At 52.9% G+C, this 14,546-nt stretch overlaps 5 protein-coding genes across 5 annotated transcripts; 1 reads left to right on the top strand and 4 right to left on the bottom strand.

The window, feature by feature from the left end:
• Nucleotides 1-244: 244 nt before the first annotated feature.
• Nucleotides 245-1,801, bottom strand: BBK36DRAFT_1169789 (Bicupin, oxalate decarboxylase/oxidase; the record flags this gene model as incomplete). Its single annotated transcript, XM_024895363.1, has 2 exons — nucleotides 245-1,661; nucleotides 1,728-1,801. The coding sequence occupies 2 exons, from the start codon at nucleotides 1,799-1,801 to the stop codon at nucleotides 245-247; spliced, it is 1,491 nt and encodes a 496-aa protein (XP_024748325.1).
• Nucleotides 1,802-4,394: 2,593 nt separating this feature from the next.
• BBK36DRAFT_1122049 (cytochrome P450) lies at nucleotides 4,395-6,115 on the bottom strand (the record flags this gene model as incomplete). Its single annotated transcript, XM_024890898.1, has 2 exons — nucleotides 4,395-5,820; nucleotides 5,949-6,115. The coding sequence occupies 2 exons, from the start codon at nucleotides 6,113-6,115 to the stop codon at nucleotides 4,395-4,397; spliced, it is 1,593 nt and encodes a 530-aa protein (XP_024748326.1).
• A 726-nt stretch (nucleotides 6,116-6,841) lies between these two features.
• On the bottom strand, nucleotides 6,842-8,495 carry BBK36DRAFT_1135652 (hypothetical protein). Its single transcript, XM_024892715.1, has 3 exons — nucleotides 7,859-8,495; nucleotides 7,471-7,803; nucleotides 6,842-7,411 (listed from the first exon to the last, which is right to left on the bottom strand). The coding sequence occupies exons 1-3, from the start codon at nucleotides 8,474-8,476 to the stop codon at nucleotides 6,848-6,850; spliced, it is 1,515 nt and encodes a 504-aa protein (XP_024748327.1). The 5' UTR covers nucleotides 8,477-8,495; the 3' UTR covers nucleotides 6,842-6,847.
• Nucleotides 8,496-10,047: 1,552 nt separating this feature from the next.
• BBK36DRAFT_55459 (glycoside hydrolase family 3 protein) lies at nucleotides 10,048-12,749 on the top strand (the record flags this gene model as incomplete). The annotated part of the gene is made up of 3 exons (XM_024898253.1): nucleotides 10,048-10,253; nucleotides 10,313-10,423; nucleotides 10,484-12,749. 3 exons carry the CDS (start codon nucleotides 10,048-10,050, stop codon nucleotides 12,747-12,749), a joined length of 2,583 nt encoding a protein of 860 aa, XP_024748328.1.
• Nucleotides 12,750-13,323: 574 nt separating this feature from the next.
• BBK36DRAFT_164988 (Isochorismatase hydrolase) lies at nucleotides 13,324-14,209 on the bottom strand (the record flags this gene model as incomplete). Its single annotated transcript, XM_024897765.1, has 4 exons — nucleotides 13,324-13,799; nucleotides 13,856-14,003; nucleotides 14,052-14,086; nucleotides 14,146-14,209. 4 exons carry the CDS (start codon nucleotides 14,207-14,209, stop codon nucleotides 13,324-13,326), a joined length of 723 nt encoding a protein of 240 aa, XP_024748329.1.
• Nucleotides 14,210-14,546: the final 337 nt, after the last annotated feature.

Genomic DNA, 14,546 nt, shown 5'->3' on the forward strand with positions numbered 1-14,546 from the left:
ACATGGCTACTTCATGTTGCTTCCTCCGAAATTGACCAGAATTGTTGAGGTTTTGTTGTATTCTTACTTCAGGGTAACTCATCACGAGGACTGTTCCGCTCACAAATGGAAATGACATTGAATATCATGCTACTTCGTACTGCTTCCTAAACTACAGCAACTAGTAATAAAACAGTGAATGATACAAATCACCAATCCTTTAAGCCCCATCACCCTTGCTTCGACAAAATCTCCAGGGACAGGCTTAGTACGCCTTGCCGGTCTCGATAATCTCTGTGAGGTTGGTGTTGCCAGTCTTGATGATGGTCTTCTCCTTGGGGAGAGCCTCAAGGACTTCAGCAGAGATGTTCAAGTGGTCAATGACAGTCTGCTCGGGCGTCAAAGCAAGCCACTGAGCAACAGAGATGTCAGAGAACTTGGTAGCCTGCAGGACCTCCAGGAAGATGAGGTCCTCAGTGCCAGTGTTCTCGATGTAGTGGGCATCAGCCTGAGGGATGTAGCCAACGTCACCAGCAGTAAAGTCGAAGGTGTTGGCAGCGCTCGGGGCAGCGTAGAGTGTAGCGCGTCCAGAGCCCTGGAGGAAGTAGTCCCACTCGTCTGAGGTCGTGTGCCAGTGGAGTTCTCGCATGGCGCCTGGCTGAATAGTGACAAGAGCAGCGGAGAATTTGGCGGCGATGGGGAAGGTCGTGGGATCCAGGATCTTGACGGAGCCACCAGGTACCTCGTACGCCTTCTGCTGAGACCAGTGGTATGTGTAGCCGTTGGGGCCGCTGAGGAAGCCTCCAGGGGCGGTTGTGTTCTGCTTGCTAATGTCCTTGGGCTGGGGAGTTCCGTTGAAGATGTAGAGCTGGTTGCTGGGCAAGTTCTTGAAGGTGTCGACAGGGGCGCGGAAGTTCTTGGACAGGACGGAGCGAGGGGTGCGAGCAAACATTTCAGTAATGAGGAAAGTTCCGTTCTCGTCAAAGTCGCCCTGGTCGAAGACAAGCAAGAACTCGGCACCGTTCTCGAATGCCTGGATAGAGTGAGGGACACCAGCGGGGAAGAACCAAACATCACCCTCGCAAAGATCGTCGACGAAGTTCTGGGACTCGTCGTTAATAGCCGCAACTCGGACGCAGCCCTTGAGCATCAAGGCCCATTCGCCGGCAGTGTGCCAGTGAAGCTCACGGTAGGCGTTGGGCTCGAGCTTCATGTCGACACCAGCCATGGCCTTTGCGTTGGGAAGCACAGCAGTGTTCTGCTGACGGGCCCAGCCAGCCCTGCCAGAGGCACCAGGCCGGTTGTGGGACAGGCCGAGGGGCCAGACCGCGTTGGGAACGGCACCAGAATCTGTGCCGGGAGCTGCAAACAGATCCGGGTTCAACTTCTCGTACTCGAAGGTGCGAGGGCCGGCATCAGTGCCACCGAATTCACCGCGAATGGGCTGCGGCTCATCGACGCTGTCAAAGTCGAGATACACACCAAGGCTGGCATCTGCATCCTGGCCGTTCACCTCCTTGAAGTCCTTCACCACGGCACTTCCCTTGCTGGTGTCAGGAATGGGAGCAACGCCACCCTGAAGTCCGGTGCTTCCGTAAAGGTTTCCGACGGGGGCAGTCACGGTAGGAACCGGAGGAGTGACACCCGCAACAGGTCCAGTGTTCTCCCCGATAGATTGAATCCTGTATAGTTTGTTAGTGGCAACTTTCTCTTTGATGAGAGAATCGTGAAAAAGAATCTTGTCATACTGAGGAGCTGGAGCTGCCAAAGCTAGCATTGCAGGCAAAAGGCCCGCAACGGCAGAAGAAAGCTTGGGATGCATTTTGGCAAAGTTCGTTTTCTCGACAGTTGTTCTGGTCTCTCCAAGTGTCTGCTGGATGCCTTTGATGCGGAGGCTGAGGAGCGAGTGATGAACTGATTGGAACAGCAGTTTCCTGGCATCTTTATATCAGTCGCCATCATCAACATCATCCCAATTCTAGGCCCGAGGCTCGCGATCCGTGCTTCTCATCCATTGACTCCATCAGTCTCGTCTGTAGGAATGGACTCTCCGACTCCCCGAGCAACACCGATGGAGACAAAATAGTCTCGGTAAAATGTCGAGGACGGCATAAATCGATATTGTGTCGCACGGTATGGGATAGTCGTGTCACGTCAGACTCCATGTAGCCAAGTGCTGCTCGCGATCCACTCCCAGGCACCGATGAGATTCTCCATACGTACGATGCAATCCCTGCAATATGGCAATCTCGTCAGAGGCTGTGTTCAGGTATGCTCGGGCGAGTGCTCTGTGGTTCTCATCCGTGGTTGGCATCGTCTGGATGGCCTAGAGGAGTAAGTCTTGTGTTGAGATTTGGGTTTCTGGTTGTAAGTCCACTGTGACATGTATCAGCAACGCGTGTCAATACACACATCTCGACTCTGTCTTTGATGCCGCACTGTGAGATCTCTCCATGCGGTGAAAGATCGAAGGCCTTCTCCATCCCGTACAACCATCGACCTGTCATTTTCCCGAGAACGATGCCTCGAATTGGAAAGATCCAAAGATGAGATTGGTCTTCGTCGAGCCGAAACATCCGTGAATTTGCTTCGTTCAGAGCCCATCATGTCACATCGTGACGTCTGTCCTCCTTGAAGCTGGTGGAGCGTCTTGTTCAACCCATGGACACGACATGGCAAACCCGTTCCGATTATCCGTTCAACGGACCTTGATTCTTTTATAAATGTAAGACACTAGACGGCTGTGCAAACCCCCTCGCTCGGGCATCGGGCCATAGGGCAATTGAGTATGCCGGACTTCGATCCAAAAATGTAGCTGTCAAGGCTCGTCTATTGGTCCATGAGCGGGCCGTGCCTAGACCCATGATGATGCGCAGGGATTGGCAGCCACTTTTTGCCTCCGAGACGCTAGGCGGACCTGCTTTGATGATCCATGTCGTGCAGGATTGAGAAAGACGTGACGAGTACACGGCACACTCGTGAGTGTGCGCCAGAGACGCGAGTCTACTTGGAGAAGCCTTCAACATGCTTGGTAACTCCCTAAATCCCACGTGTCTATTTTGAGATCAGTCCTTCCGCTTGGATATTTGATGCGGAATTATGTCGGCATTGCAGGGTCACACAGTAGCTGGCCGTGGTGGGCTTGGGGAAGCAGATTTGGTTTGCGAGGTAGCATCGCCATATGTCTAGTAAAGTCGGAAATGATTCAAGATCTCCATTGGCACATGAAGCTTAGCAATAAGAGTTACATACTACATCATAACAACATCACATGTTATGGTAGGAAAGCCCTATCACGCTCTTGTCGCTTTATTCCAGGGCCATGTCATGTTGCCTTGACGCATTGTTGGAGGTATATCCAAACCATGGGTGTACATCATATACAATTCAGACTTCACATATGACTCTCTCACGCCAAATTCCTAGTAAGGCAGTCTTTGCGTGAGCATTTGGAGAAACTACTATTCCGCCAGTATCTATCCCCTTTGTAGAAAGATAACTCGTTTTCATTGAATAACAAACCCTTCGATCTCATGATATCTTGAAGAAATAGGGTAGCTGGTGCTGAGACAAATGTGCGCATTGCGCAAAGCCCCGTACCAGCTGGGGGTGGATCATGCACTGTATGCCCCAGCGGAAGCCGGAAGCCAACTTTGGAGTCCATCAATCAACCGCCAATGCTTGTTAGGCTCCACGCATGAGGCAGGGCTCAACCTGGACACGGCAAAGGCCTATCGTCTCGGCCCGTCTCTTGTAGGCCCTTTGTGCTCGCTGGCAAGTCTGTTAGCGACTGTATAAATATTAGACTGCGGCGTTTACCATTCGTAGTCTTTCTTTCTGAACAACGGCGGCCACGGAGTTCCTGGCTTTGCTCTCTCGTTTTTTCCCTGTAGATGGTTGCTTTGAGCTCAAGGCTGCGAGGTCGCTATCATTTTACATGTCATCTTCCACAACCATCGGGTCCCGACCTCATCAGTCTGACTGGTTGACTTGTGCTTATCATGAGCGGATATGCTACCGAGCTCCAGGGGGACTGCATGGCCTTGTGCAGCCGGGGAGTGGTATTGAAGATTTAAAGGTGCCATGTATTGCAGGTCTAGTCAGGGGCGCTGAGGCCAAGAGATGGCACTGGCGAGTTGCTGTTGGTAGCTTTATCTGTCGAAGTCGACCCTGGCCGCATGAATGAGAGGACATTCGGACATTCTTGGACATGGACGGTTGCTCCAGTGGCAGGGCAGTCTACCTTATCTTGCCGATGCATGGAGCAGCATGGGTCACCCAACACATGGTACCTTGCGGCTATGGGTGGCGTCTGCCATATCTGTTGAGTATATATATGGCTGGACCTTTGCCCCGATTACAATTATCAATGTATACCTTAGTATCATGTTTTTAGACTATCATATTATAACTTTTCACTCGAGAGTCCGGTGCTTCAGGAGGACTCGAATCGGTTTCTGCGGCCGCTTTACTCCAGTTCCCGGAATCATACCAGGCAGCTTCCATGAGCCTTCAGCGTTTTCCATATCCCACAGGGTGATGAAGCAAGCAACGATGCCCATGACTTCCTTCTCGGCAAAAGTACGGCCTTTGCATACCGCTGACCCGGAGCCCCATGGCTTAAGTCTTCCATATCGGGCGACTCGATGGCCCGTTTCTTTGTCTGTTTCTATGAATCTGTCTGGGATAAACTTTTCAGGCTCTGGAAAAATCGAAGGGTCGGATTGTAGAAGGGCGTGAGGTGCTGAGAGCCAGGTTCCCGGTTTGAAGTGATGCTCAAGAGTACCATCAGCTACGGTCATGGGCTTTGACACGTAACGAAGCGAAGTCGGGTCCTCGACCAGCCGAAAAGTCTCGAAGAGGGAAGACTTCAAGAGCGGACACTCGTGGCTCAGGCGTGAGAAGTCAAAGGCAGTAATTTGCGGCGGATAAGTTGCCGTATCCACCGTTATACAAGAGCTGACTTCTTTTCGCAGTTCGTCTACCAGTCCAGGAGTTGAGTAGGCGTAGAGCAGAAGCCAAAAGACCATCGGCTGCATGTTGGCGTTAAGCCCCCAGAAGGTGCCCAGCTCAAGCTCTGCTCGCGCACGAACAGACAGGCCATGCTCTTCGAGACAATTGTTTCGTTCCATTGCAGCAACGCTGACATCGCTCATATCGGCGTCGAAGTCCACTTTCTGGCCGCTCTTGTACTGGTTGAGACGGATGTAGAACCCTTCGAGTGCATCATGAAGACGAGTGCGAGCTGCGAGTGCCTCTCGAAAGGACTTGATCGGAGCCCAAGTCGGCACACCAATGATGAGCAGCGGGAACGCGTTGTTGTCGAATTTCCAAAAGTCTTCGAGAAGATGCGGATTGCGATCCAAGAAGTCCTGTCCATAGAGGCGCGGGATGGAGACGCATGCGCCAAAGTCTCTCATAAGCAACTCGAGATCCGCTTCAACAGCTCCCGAATGTCCATCGGAATTAGTCGACAGCACTTTGATAGCTGCTGAGCGCTCCCATTGGTGTTGCTTCTGAGCATCGGACGAAAAGCTTAGCAATCGAGCCACTTTTCCAGGAACATCGGCGCTCTGGATGGAGGCGGTTGCGGAAGCATCGTTTACGAAATATCGCTCAATTATCTGCGTCAGCTTTCTGTTGATGATCAGGAACTTGTCGCCGGTCTCCTTCGTCAGTCGCGCGCCAAAGACGCGAATGCCCAAGCGCAGTCCCAGAACATCTGCACTAAGGATGTGCGGCGACTTGGTAAAGACGCGATCGATATTCTCGAGGTTGTGCAAGATTCGATGGCGGGAAGTGAGCCCAAATAGAGACCCTTTCTTCCTCCAGATGAACGAGCTATGTATGCTATCGTCAGTATAACAGTCCTAGGGTTGATATCCAGACAGAATACGAACAAAAGCCATGAAGCAGTACCGCCGGCTTGAATCAATGCGCTGCTTATGCCGACCTCGAGCGGAACCCACGGAGGAAAGTCAACCTCCACTTCTCGCTTGCTTTTTTGTAGGCGTGAGTATGTAAAGGCCGACGCGATAAGAAGAGCAACTAGGGAGAGGAGATAGACTGAGGCTGGAGTTGACGCGTCGTGGCCTCCGGATGACGCGAAGGCATCTCTAACCGAATCAGTCGCCATACCTATCCTCAACAATAGCGAAAAGGACCCCAAGAGCCAAGGGGATTGAGTCAAGGTGAAACGAGTTTAGAAGCTGTGGCGCCTCGCCGATACTTGTAATAAAAGCCTGCTAGACCGCTATTGCGAGACTTTTACGGCTGTCTCAGCACTAATAGCTCCTCCGCGGATTCAACTCCTAGGGCTGAGTGGCTTGAACCGTTGGCCAGGTGTCGAATAAATACGAGTACGAACCAAACTGGTGCTTTTGGGAAATTGCCATTTGGGGCCTGCTTGTAACCATTTGCTGTATCTCAGTTCACTGATAACCAATAAGTCGTACGTGAGCCTCGTGAAGAGACTAAAAAGAGCCAGCAACATCAGAATAGGCTGTATTGCGTATTATTATTATGCCCAGTTGGCAAGAAAGAGGATTTTTTTTGTTTGTCGTTTGTTTAGCCAGCCATACCAGACACCCTTGTTCAACAACTCTACCACATCCCTACTGTACCCTAACCGTAGGTTGAATGAATTGTTGCCTGTCAGTATGCCAATACAGCACACTGTAGTATGCATGGGTACCGTGTATGGACGAAGCTTGTAGAATAACTCGTCACACCTAGGAGGCATTTTTAACTTGAGATTCTTGATAGGCTTAACAGCGGAAGCATCTAATCGATGATTTCCGATATATACATTCGTCCTATATCTTTTGTCATGCTATATACAGAAGCGAGCGTTCTCAGGTGGTTGTGCCTAGGTGCTCTTGGTTGTGTCCCAGATGACAGCGCCGGAGCCGTCCTTGATCTGGATCCAAGGCGCCGTGTTGATGACGACCATGGTCTTGCCTCGGCCCCCGGTGTTGGTGCTCCACTGAAGAGCGCCGTTGAAGTAAGTGCCCAGGTTTCCTGATGAATCAAATCTCAGCTGGCAGCCGCCATTGCATCCCTGGCTCAAGGTGTGACCCGATGCCCAAACAGGATTTCCATTCTGAAGGACGACGAGGTTGTTGTCTCCCTGGTACTGAGCAATGACATTGTGCAGATCAGCAAATGGGCCAGTGTCGGGGGCAAGAGTCAGTGAACCAGCGTTGAACGTTTGCGAGTTCGGCAGCGGCAGGCTCGAACACAGGAAGTTGGTCGCATTGCCGGGGGCAGCGACGAAGCCAGACTGGAGGGTCTGCGGTCCGGTTACGCCAGCGGGGTAGTAGATGAGGTTTGCATTCTGGTTGAAGACGCTCTGGATTGCGGAGTTGCAGTGAGAGGCATCGGCAAAGCTAGACTTGGGATTGGTGACGCCCGAGACGGTGTTGCCGGTAATCTGTGAGAACATGTTAGTGTCGCTTGACATTGGAGAATCGCATCTTAGACGAGTCGTACCGTAATACCGTTGGTCCATCCGTTGATGGCAATGGGGAAGCTGACATGGCCAGTGATGGTGTTGCCAGTGACAGTGGCGGGGCCCTTGAGGGGAGAAGGATCGTTGAAAGACCAGGTGTAGGCGCCAATTCCGATACCCAGGTTGAAGAGCTTCTGGCCCTGGATGGTGTTGTTGGTGACAGTGACACCAGCGTAGCTACCACCATACTCGGCGTCGACCATGTTGATGGCGCCGAAGCCCACGTAGTCAGGCGAGGAGATGATGGTGTTGCCGGTGACTGTACTTCCAGGAGAACCGAAAATAACGATACCACCGTCGGTAGGGCCATTGATCTATCGACAACATATTAGCTCTTCAGAATTCTCATGCCGCTACTTGGTCACTTACAGTGTTGCCCTGGACAAGAGAGTTGGTGCAGTCAAGAGAGACACCATCCGCCCATTGGGCGTTTCCGCTGGCATCCTTGCCAGACTGACCGCAAGGGCCAATATCATTGTTGATGATGGTCACGTTCTTGCACGGGTTGTTGTCATCTCCAGAGCCAATGGCATGGAGACAGCTCCAACCACGAGGGTTCTTGGAAGCCACATTGGAGACGGTCTGGCCAGTGGTGAAGCCGCCAATCTCAATGTTGGCGGCGCCGCCAGGGAAGAGACCAGCGCCGGGCCTGTTGCCGTCAAGCTGGATGTTCTTGATGCGGATGTTGTTGAAGTTCTTGCCGTAGATCAGGGTGCTGGCAGAGCTGCCCGGAGCAACCTGGATGGTACCTCTCGTGCTACCCGTGGGATAGCCCTCGGTAGAGATCTCCTGGTTGTCAGCAGTGAAGCTAATCTGCTCTGAGATCTGGATCACGGCGTTGGCGCAGAGCTGGACAACAGCGCCGTTTCCTCCAGACTGCAGCGCATTGTTGATCGTATTCTGATCACCCGAGGAGATACAGGCGGCCGAGGCCAAGGCCGGCAGAGCAGCCGCGGTGAGCAGGCTGTTCTTGAGAATGCCCTTCATGATGGGGCTTTGATAGGACAGCTGCTATGAGTCTTAGGCAAGAAGATAGTCTCGAGATCTGCGGTTCAATTGGCGAACAGCTGGGGCGCCGGTTGCAGTAATGAAGATCTCAACAGATCAGGTCCTAGCGCCCTCTTGCTTGTCTTTATGTTACCATTGAGTTGCTCCTATTCGGATAACTTGGTACGGACTTTTACTGACTCCTGAAGACTCCGTTCCATCGGCTTCTCGAGCGGCTCTTTGGCCGCGGAGCGGAAAAGACGGCGTCTACATGTTTCAGCACCTTGTACTTCGCCAACCAGCTCGACTTGCATAGAGCAAATCCACAATCACCCGATGCTAAAATGCTGATTGCTTGGGTCTGGTGCTGGTTGTCAGCCACCAGAGTAGGGCAGATCCCAGCCGCGTCTGACAGCCAGGCACCGACTATGCCAGATCAAGAAGCTCCCCGCCTAGCCCCTTTACTGTACTTTCGAGCTCCCCAACTGACAGCTCGAAACGACTCGCGTGAATGGTGGACTATCCAGGGAGATGAGAAACGTGGTTCTGCTATGCAAAACCTACTCGTACTATCAATCACGTCTTCTTGAAAAATTGCGTCGGCATCATCTCGGCTCGGCAGTAATCTCGGTCGATTTCTTGCTGTTTTCCGTGGCGAGGAGATGCATGCTTCATACCCCCATCGCCTCGCATCGGCCTCTGATGACGGTCAGTCGCGTCAGCCAAGACACAAGGTCGACCGCGGAGAATATTGACAGGGAGGGGAGGAGAAGCAACAGAGAAACTAGGTCTGCTGGGCGCGATGTGCCGGATTGACTATGCATAGTGGCAACCATGGGGGAACCCGGAGCCGGCATATCCAAATACAACGCCAGCTTGCGAATATCACGTTGCTCTGCCTCTGCCCTTTAGGCTAAATCGTTAACAAGATCGGTCCAAACAAGAAGCCTAACCATGCTCCCGTAGTGGCTGCAACCTTGACGCTCCTCCCGTCGACACATCGCGACCAGGTAATGCGGAGAGGTGCGAGATCCAGCCCAACCTTGCGGGGAACGCCTTGCCAGTGGCGGCTTTCGCTCGAGGAGCCGCCGGCAATCTATCCTTTAAGGAGACGGGAAAATCTGGGGAAGGCGATGGCTTTTACGACCTGTTTCTCCCCCTCGCGCAAGTATCCCGGAGCAGCGTAGCATCGGTAGATGCGGTACGCGGGCACGTCCGCTCACGGCGAGGATCGGCAGGTCAAAAATAGTCGTTCGTGGACCAGTATTGGTCATATCCGTCGGGTCATTACGCTTGCTCGATCAAGAAACTGGGTATGAGAGCATGAAGCCATTGTGTGATGATGGCTTTAGTCTGAGAGCAGCGGGCGGTGATGAGCGGAGCGGACGCACAAGGAAACGAGTTCGCGTATATATATCACGGGTAAGACTTTATCAAGATGGAGACTTGCGGAAAAAGATCTCATCATCAACTCCGTGAGCCGGCGGATGCTCTGATACGTGTAGAGTGTCGTTTGCAGCATCATCAAGCCGACCATGGCTGGCCTACGTTTGCTACCATGGATGTTTTCCATGGCTCTTTTCCACCTGGCCCAGGCTCGGACCTGTTTACCTGCGTATCAAGCCCAGATTACTTATCAGGGATGCTACCATGACCCCAACTCCCCTCGTGATCTCGCAGGGCCGATGTTGACAGTTGGAAACCTGAACTCTCCCCAGTACTGTGCCAACGTCTGCGGCGCGGCTGGATACCAGTATAGCGGAGTCGAGTTCACGGTGTAAGAGGTTCTGAAGCTTTTTGGAGCGGTTTACTTTTGACTAACACCAATTGTTTAAGCCAATGCTTCTGTGGTCATCGCATCGAGAGCACTTCCGTCAAGGCCGATGAGGGCCAATGCTCTTCTCCCTGCCCTGCAGATGGCAGCAAGATATGTGGCGGGGGTAACATGTAAGCCAAACCCAACCACAAGAGAAGTTGATGAGAGATAAAAGATTAATAAGCTTTCAGGATCAACATCTACTCCATCTCTAACCCATCACCAAATCCCCCTCTGACGCCTTCATTCCCGGACTGCACACGCGATCCGCTGTGCAGCAACGATGTCTGTGACACCACCAAGAGCATCGCTGAACGTGCTGCTGCCATCGTGCAGCCCATGACACTCGATGAGAAGGTCGCAAACGTAGGAAGTTCCGCATCTGGCAGCGCAAGACTGGGTTTGCCAGCCTACCAATGGCAAAACGAAGCTCTGCACGGCGTTGCCGGTAGCACTGGTGTGCAGTTCCAGTCGCCTCTGGGAGCCAACTTCAGCGCGGCGACCAGTTTCCCCATGCCCATCCTCCTGTCAGCCGCTTTCGACGATGCCCTCGTCAAGAGCGTGGCCACCGCCATCAGCACTGAGGCTCGTGCCTTTGCCAACTACGGCTTTGCAGGACTGGACTTCTGGACACCAAACATCAACCCGTTCCGAGACCCGCGATGGGGCCGAGGGATGGAGACTCCTGGAGAGGATGCTTTCCGTATCCAGGGCTATGTTCTGGCTCTGATCGACGGTCTCCAGGGCGGCATTGACCCCGACTTCTTCCGAATTATTGCAACTTGCAAGCACTTTGCTGCCTACGATATCGAGAATGGCCGCACCGCGAACAACCTGTCACCTACCCAGCAGGATATGGCAGATTACTATCTCCCCATGTTCGAGACTTGCGTTCGCGACGCAAAGGTCGGGTCCATCATGTGCGCTTACAACGCGGTCGATGGCGTCCCAGCCTGTGCAGACAGCTATCTTCTGCAAGACGTGCTGCGCGACACATACGGCTTCACTGAGGACTTCAACTACGTTGTCTCCGACTGCGATGCTGTCGAGAACGTCTATGACCCTCACCACTACGCCGCCAACCTGACTCAAGCCGCCGCCATGTCCATCAACGCCGGCACTGACCTCGACTGCGGCAGCTCTTACAACGTCTTGAACGCGTCTGTCGAGGCTGGCTTGACGACTGAGGACACTCTCGATAAATCACTGGTTCGCCTGTATTCTGCACTGATCAAGGTCGGATACTTTGATCAGCCAGCCGAGTACAGCTCTCTGGGCTGGGGCAACGTCAACACGACGCAGAGCCAGGCTCTTGCGCACGATGCCGCCACTGAAGGAATGACTCTCCTCAAGAACGATGGCACTCTTCCTCTTTCTCGAACCCTCTCCAACGTCGCCATTATTGGACCTTGGGCCAATGTCACCACCCAGATGCAGGGCAACTATGCCGGCACAGCACCGCTCTTGGTGAATCCTCTGAACGTATTCCAGCAGAAGTGGAGTAATGTCAAGTACGCTCAGGGCACTGCCATCAACTCGCAAGACACTAGCGGCTTCAACGCTGCCCTCTCCGCAGCCAGCTCGTCCGATGTCATTCTTTACCTCGGAGGAATTGACATTTCTGTTGAGAACGAAGGCTTTGATCGAAGCTCGATCACTTGGCCCGGGAACCAGCTCGACCTCATCTCTCAGCTGGCCAATCTCGGCAAGCCCCTCGTGATTGTGCAATTCGGTGGCGGTCAGATTGATGACAGTGCCTTGCTGAGCAACTCCAAGGTCAACTCCATCCTGTGGGCTGGATACCCCGGTCAAGATGGTGGCAATGCCATTTTCGATGTCCTCACTGGAGCCAACCCGCCCGCTGGCCGACTTCCCATCACTCAATACCCTGCAGACTACGTTAACAACAACAACATCCAAGACATGAACCTGCGACCAAGCAACGGCATCCCTGGACGGACTTACGCGTGGTACACTGGCACTCCTGTTCTCCCGTTCGGCTACGGACTGCACTACACCAACTTCTCCCTGTCATTCCAGTCCACCAAGAATGCTGGCAGCGACGTCGCCACTCTCGTCAACAACGCCGGATCCAACGTAGACCAAGCAACTTTCGCAACCATTGTCGTCAACGTCCAGAACACTGGTGGTAAAGCCAACCTGGCCTCCGATTACGTCGGCCTTCTCTTCCTCAAGTCTACAAACGCCGGCCCTGCGCCTCACCCTAACAAGCAGCTGGCCGCGTATGGTCGTGCGAAGAACGTCGGCGTTGGAGCAACTCAGCAGCTGACACTGACCGTGAACCTTGCATCACTGGCTCGTGCAGATACCAACGGTGACCGCTGGATCTACCCCGGTGATTATAGCCTTACACTGGATGTCAATGGGCCGCTGACGTACAACTTCACTTTGACTGGTACGGCGACGAAGATTAGCACATTGCCCAGGCGGTCATGAGGGGATGGCTGGAGAACAGTCATGTAAATAGTATTAGCTGGCTGCTGATGTAGTATGAATTGATGAGCTCCAGTATGTCTACACGGCAATGCTTTCCAGTGGCGCCTATACTTGACCTGCACATGCACATGAAGCTGCTCCCGCCATGGGGCGTAACACGGGCGCCTCAGGACACGCAAGCCCTTACGTCCTGTACCATATATCTTAGCAATGTGACCCTTTTATGTCAAAAGTAGATGGCTTGGATGCCTGCTCAAGGTACGAAAAGCCCACTAGTCTGCGATATCCATATCCTCATAACCAGATAAGAAGCTCGCAGGCCAGTTAACAGAGGTCAGTTTTCACTGACAGATTGATCACTGATTGACATAGTCTTCATATATGGAGAACAGAACTTCAATTAGCCCTCGCATTTGCATGAAGGTATGGATAAACCCAAATGGGAAAACCCACGCCAAGGCCTAAATACATACTATGCCCGTCATCTATATCGATCCTTCTTCCCCTCTCCCCAAACCCCCCCTCTCTCTCTCCCCTGCGGACAACTCATAAGTCATAAAAGCCTGCCTGAAGCTTAGATGAGGCCAGCCTCGCCAGGCTGGATAACACCGTCGGTCTTGGCAGCTGCGTGAGCGCGAGCAACCATGCCATAGACAGGGAAGTACTGGTCAAGGTAGGGAAGCACCTCAGCGGCACCGGGCACGTTTCGCCAGTCCCTCATCAGATCGCAGACAATGGAGAAGAGGCTAACAATCTGGACACCGGCGTGCCTCATGCGGTCGTTGGCGATTTCGCGGACAAAGGTGGACGAGGTGCCGGAGGCTTCGGCATTCGCCCAGACGGAGTAACCCGCATCTCGGAGAGACAGGGCAAGGTGAGTGGTGCACACATCCGTGACGATGCCGGCCATGATAATTTGGGTCTTGTTGGTGGCCTTGACGGCGGCCTGGAAGTCGGGGTTGTCCCAGGCATCAACTTCACCCTGACGCTTGATGAAGGTGGAGTTGGGGTACATCTCAGTAATCTCCTTGGGCAGAGGGCCGTTCGGGCCTAGTCATAGGGTTAGTCTCTTGGTAATACTTTGCGCCACGGTGATGTTTGCATACCCTGCTCGGCAGAAGTGGTCAAGATGACGGGGAGATCGAACAGCTTTCCGATGGCGGCGTGCGCAATGATGCTCTCCTTGTAGGTGACCGGATCAAAGTCGCGGACAGCATTGTACAGGCCGACTTGCAGGTCGACAACGAGAAGGACCTTTACCATGTTAGCTGGATTGAATCCAAGGGAACAACTTTGACTTACAGCCTTGTCCTTGTCAAGTCTCTCATAAGGATATCCTGAGCAAGAACAAATATCAGTATCAGAAGAAGACACTCAGGATTCAGTCATGTCTCACTGCTTGCCATGACGGTGGCAGAGAGCGATGCCAAGGCAACGGCGGCGGTTGAGAAGAACTTCATGGTTGTTGTTGATATTGTTGTTGCTGTTGTTGTTGATGCGAGTAGTTTCTAAGTCGGGCTTGATGGTCTAAGAATATTGTGACTGGAGATGCTGAGCTGAGGCTTGAAGAAAAAGGGAACCAGATCTGAAGGGATACAAGTCGAGCTATATACTTCGTTTATTGCCCATGATATCCGGCCCTTGGTGGACTAGACTTTCGAGAATATGGCTCATCAGGTCCCTGGTCTCAGTACTTGTTGATCATTACCAGGCGATTTGTCAATACGGATGCCCCCATCCACAGCAAGCAATTTTCACCTTGCATATGCCACTGAGTCTTCATCTCTGCAGTCAGCA

This window comes from Trichoderma citrinoviride, assembly GCF_003025115.1.
Source record: "Trichoderma citrinoviride strain TUCIM 6016 unplaced genomic scaffold BBK36scaffold_9, whole genome shotgun sequence".
NCBI classification, from domain to species: Eukaryota; Fungi; Ascomycota; class Sordariomycetes; order Hypocreales; family Hypocreaceae; genus Trichoderma; species Trichoderma citrinoviride.

What these genes read in the sequence shown, in the direction of transcription:
- BBK36DRAFT_1135652 (XM_024892715.1), bottom strand. Translation starts at nt 8,476, where the DNA reads ATGAAGGGCATTCTCAAGAACAGCCTGCTCACCGCGGCTGCTCTGCCG. An exon ending in CTCTTGTCCAGGGCAACACT is followed by an intron (nt 7,804 to 7,858) that starts GTAAGTGACCAA and finishes TGTTGTCGATAG; the next exon opens with ATCAATGGCCCTACCGACGG. An exon ending in GATGGACCAACGGTATTACG is followed by an intron (nt 7,412 to 7,470) that starts GTACGACTCGTC and finishes ATGTTCTCACAG; the next exon opens with ATTACCGGCAACACCGTCTC.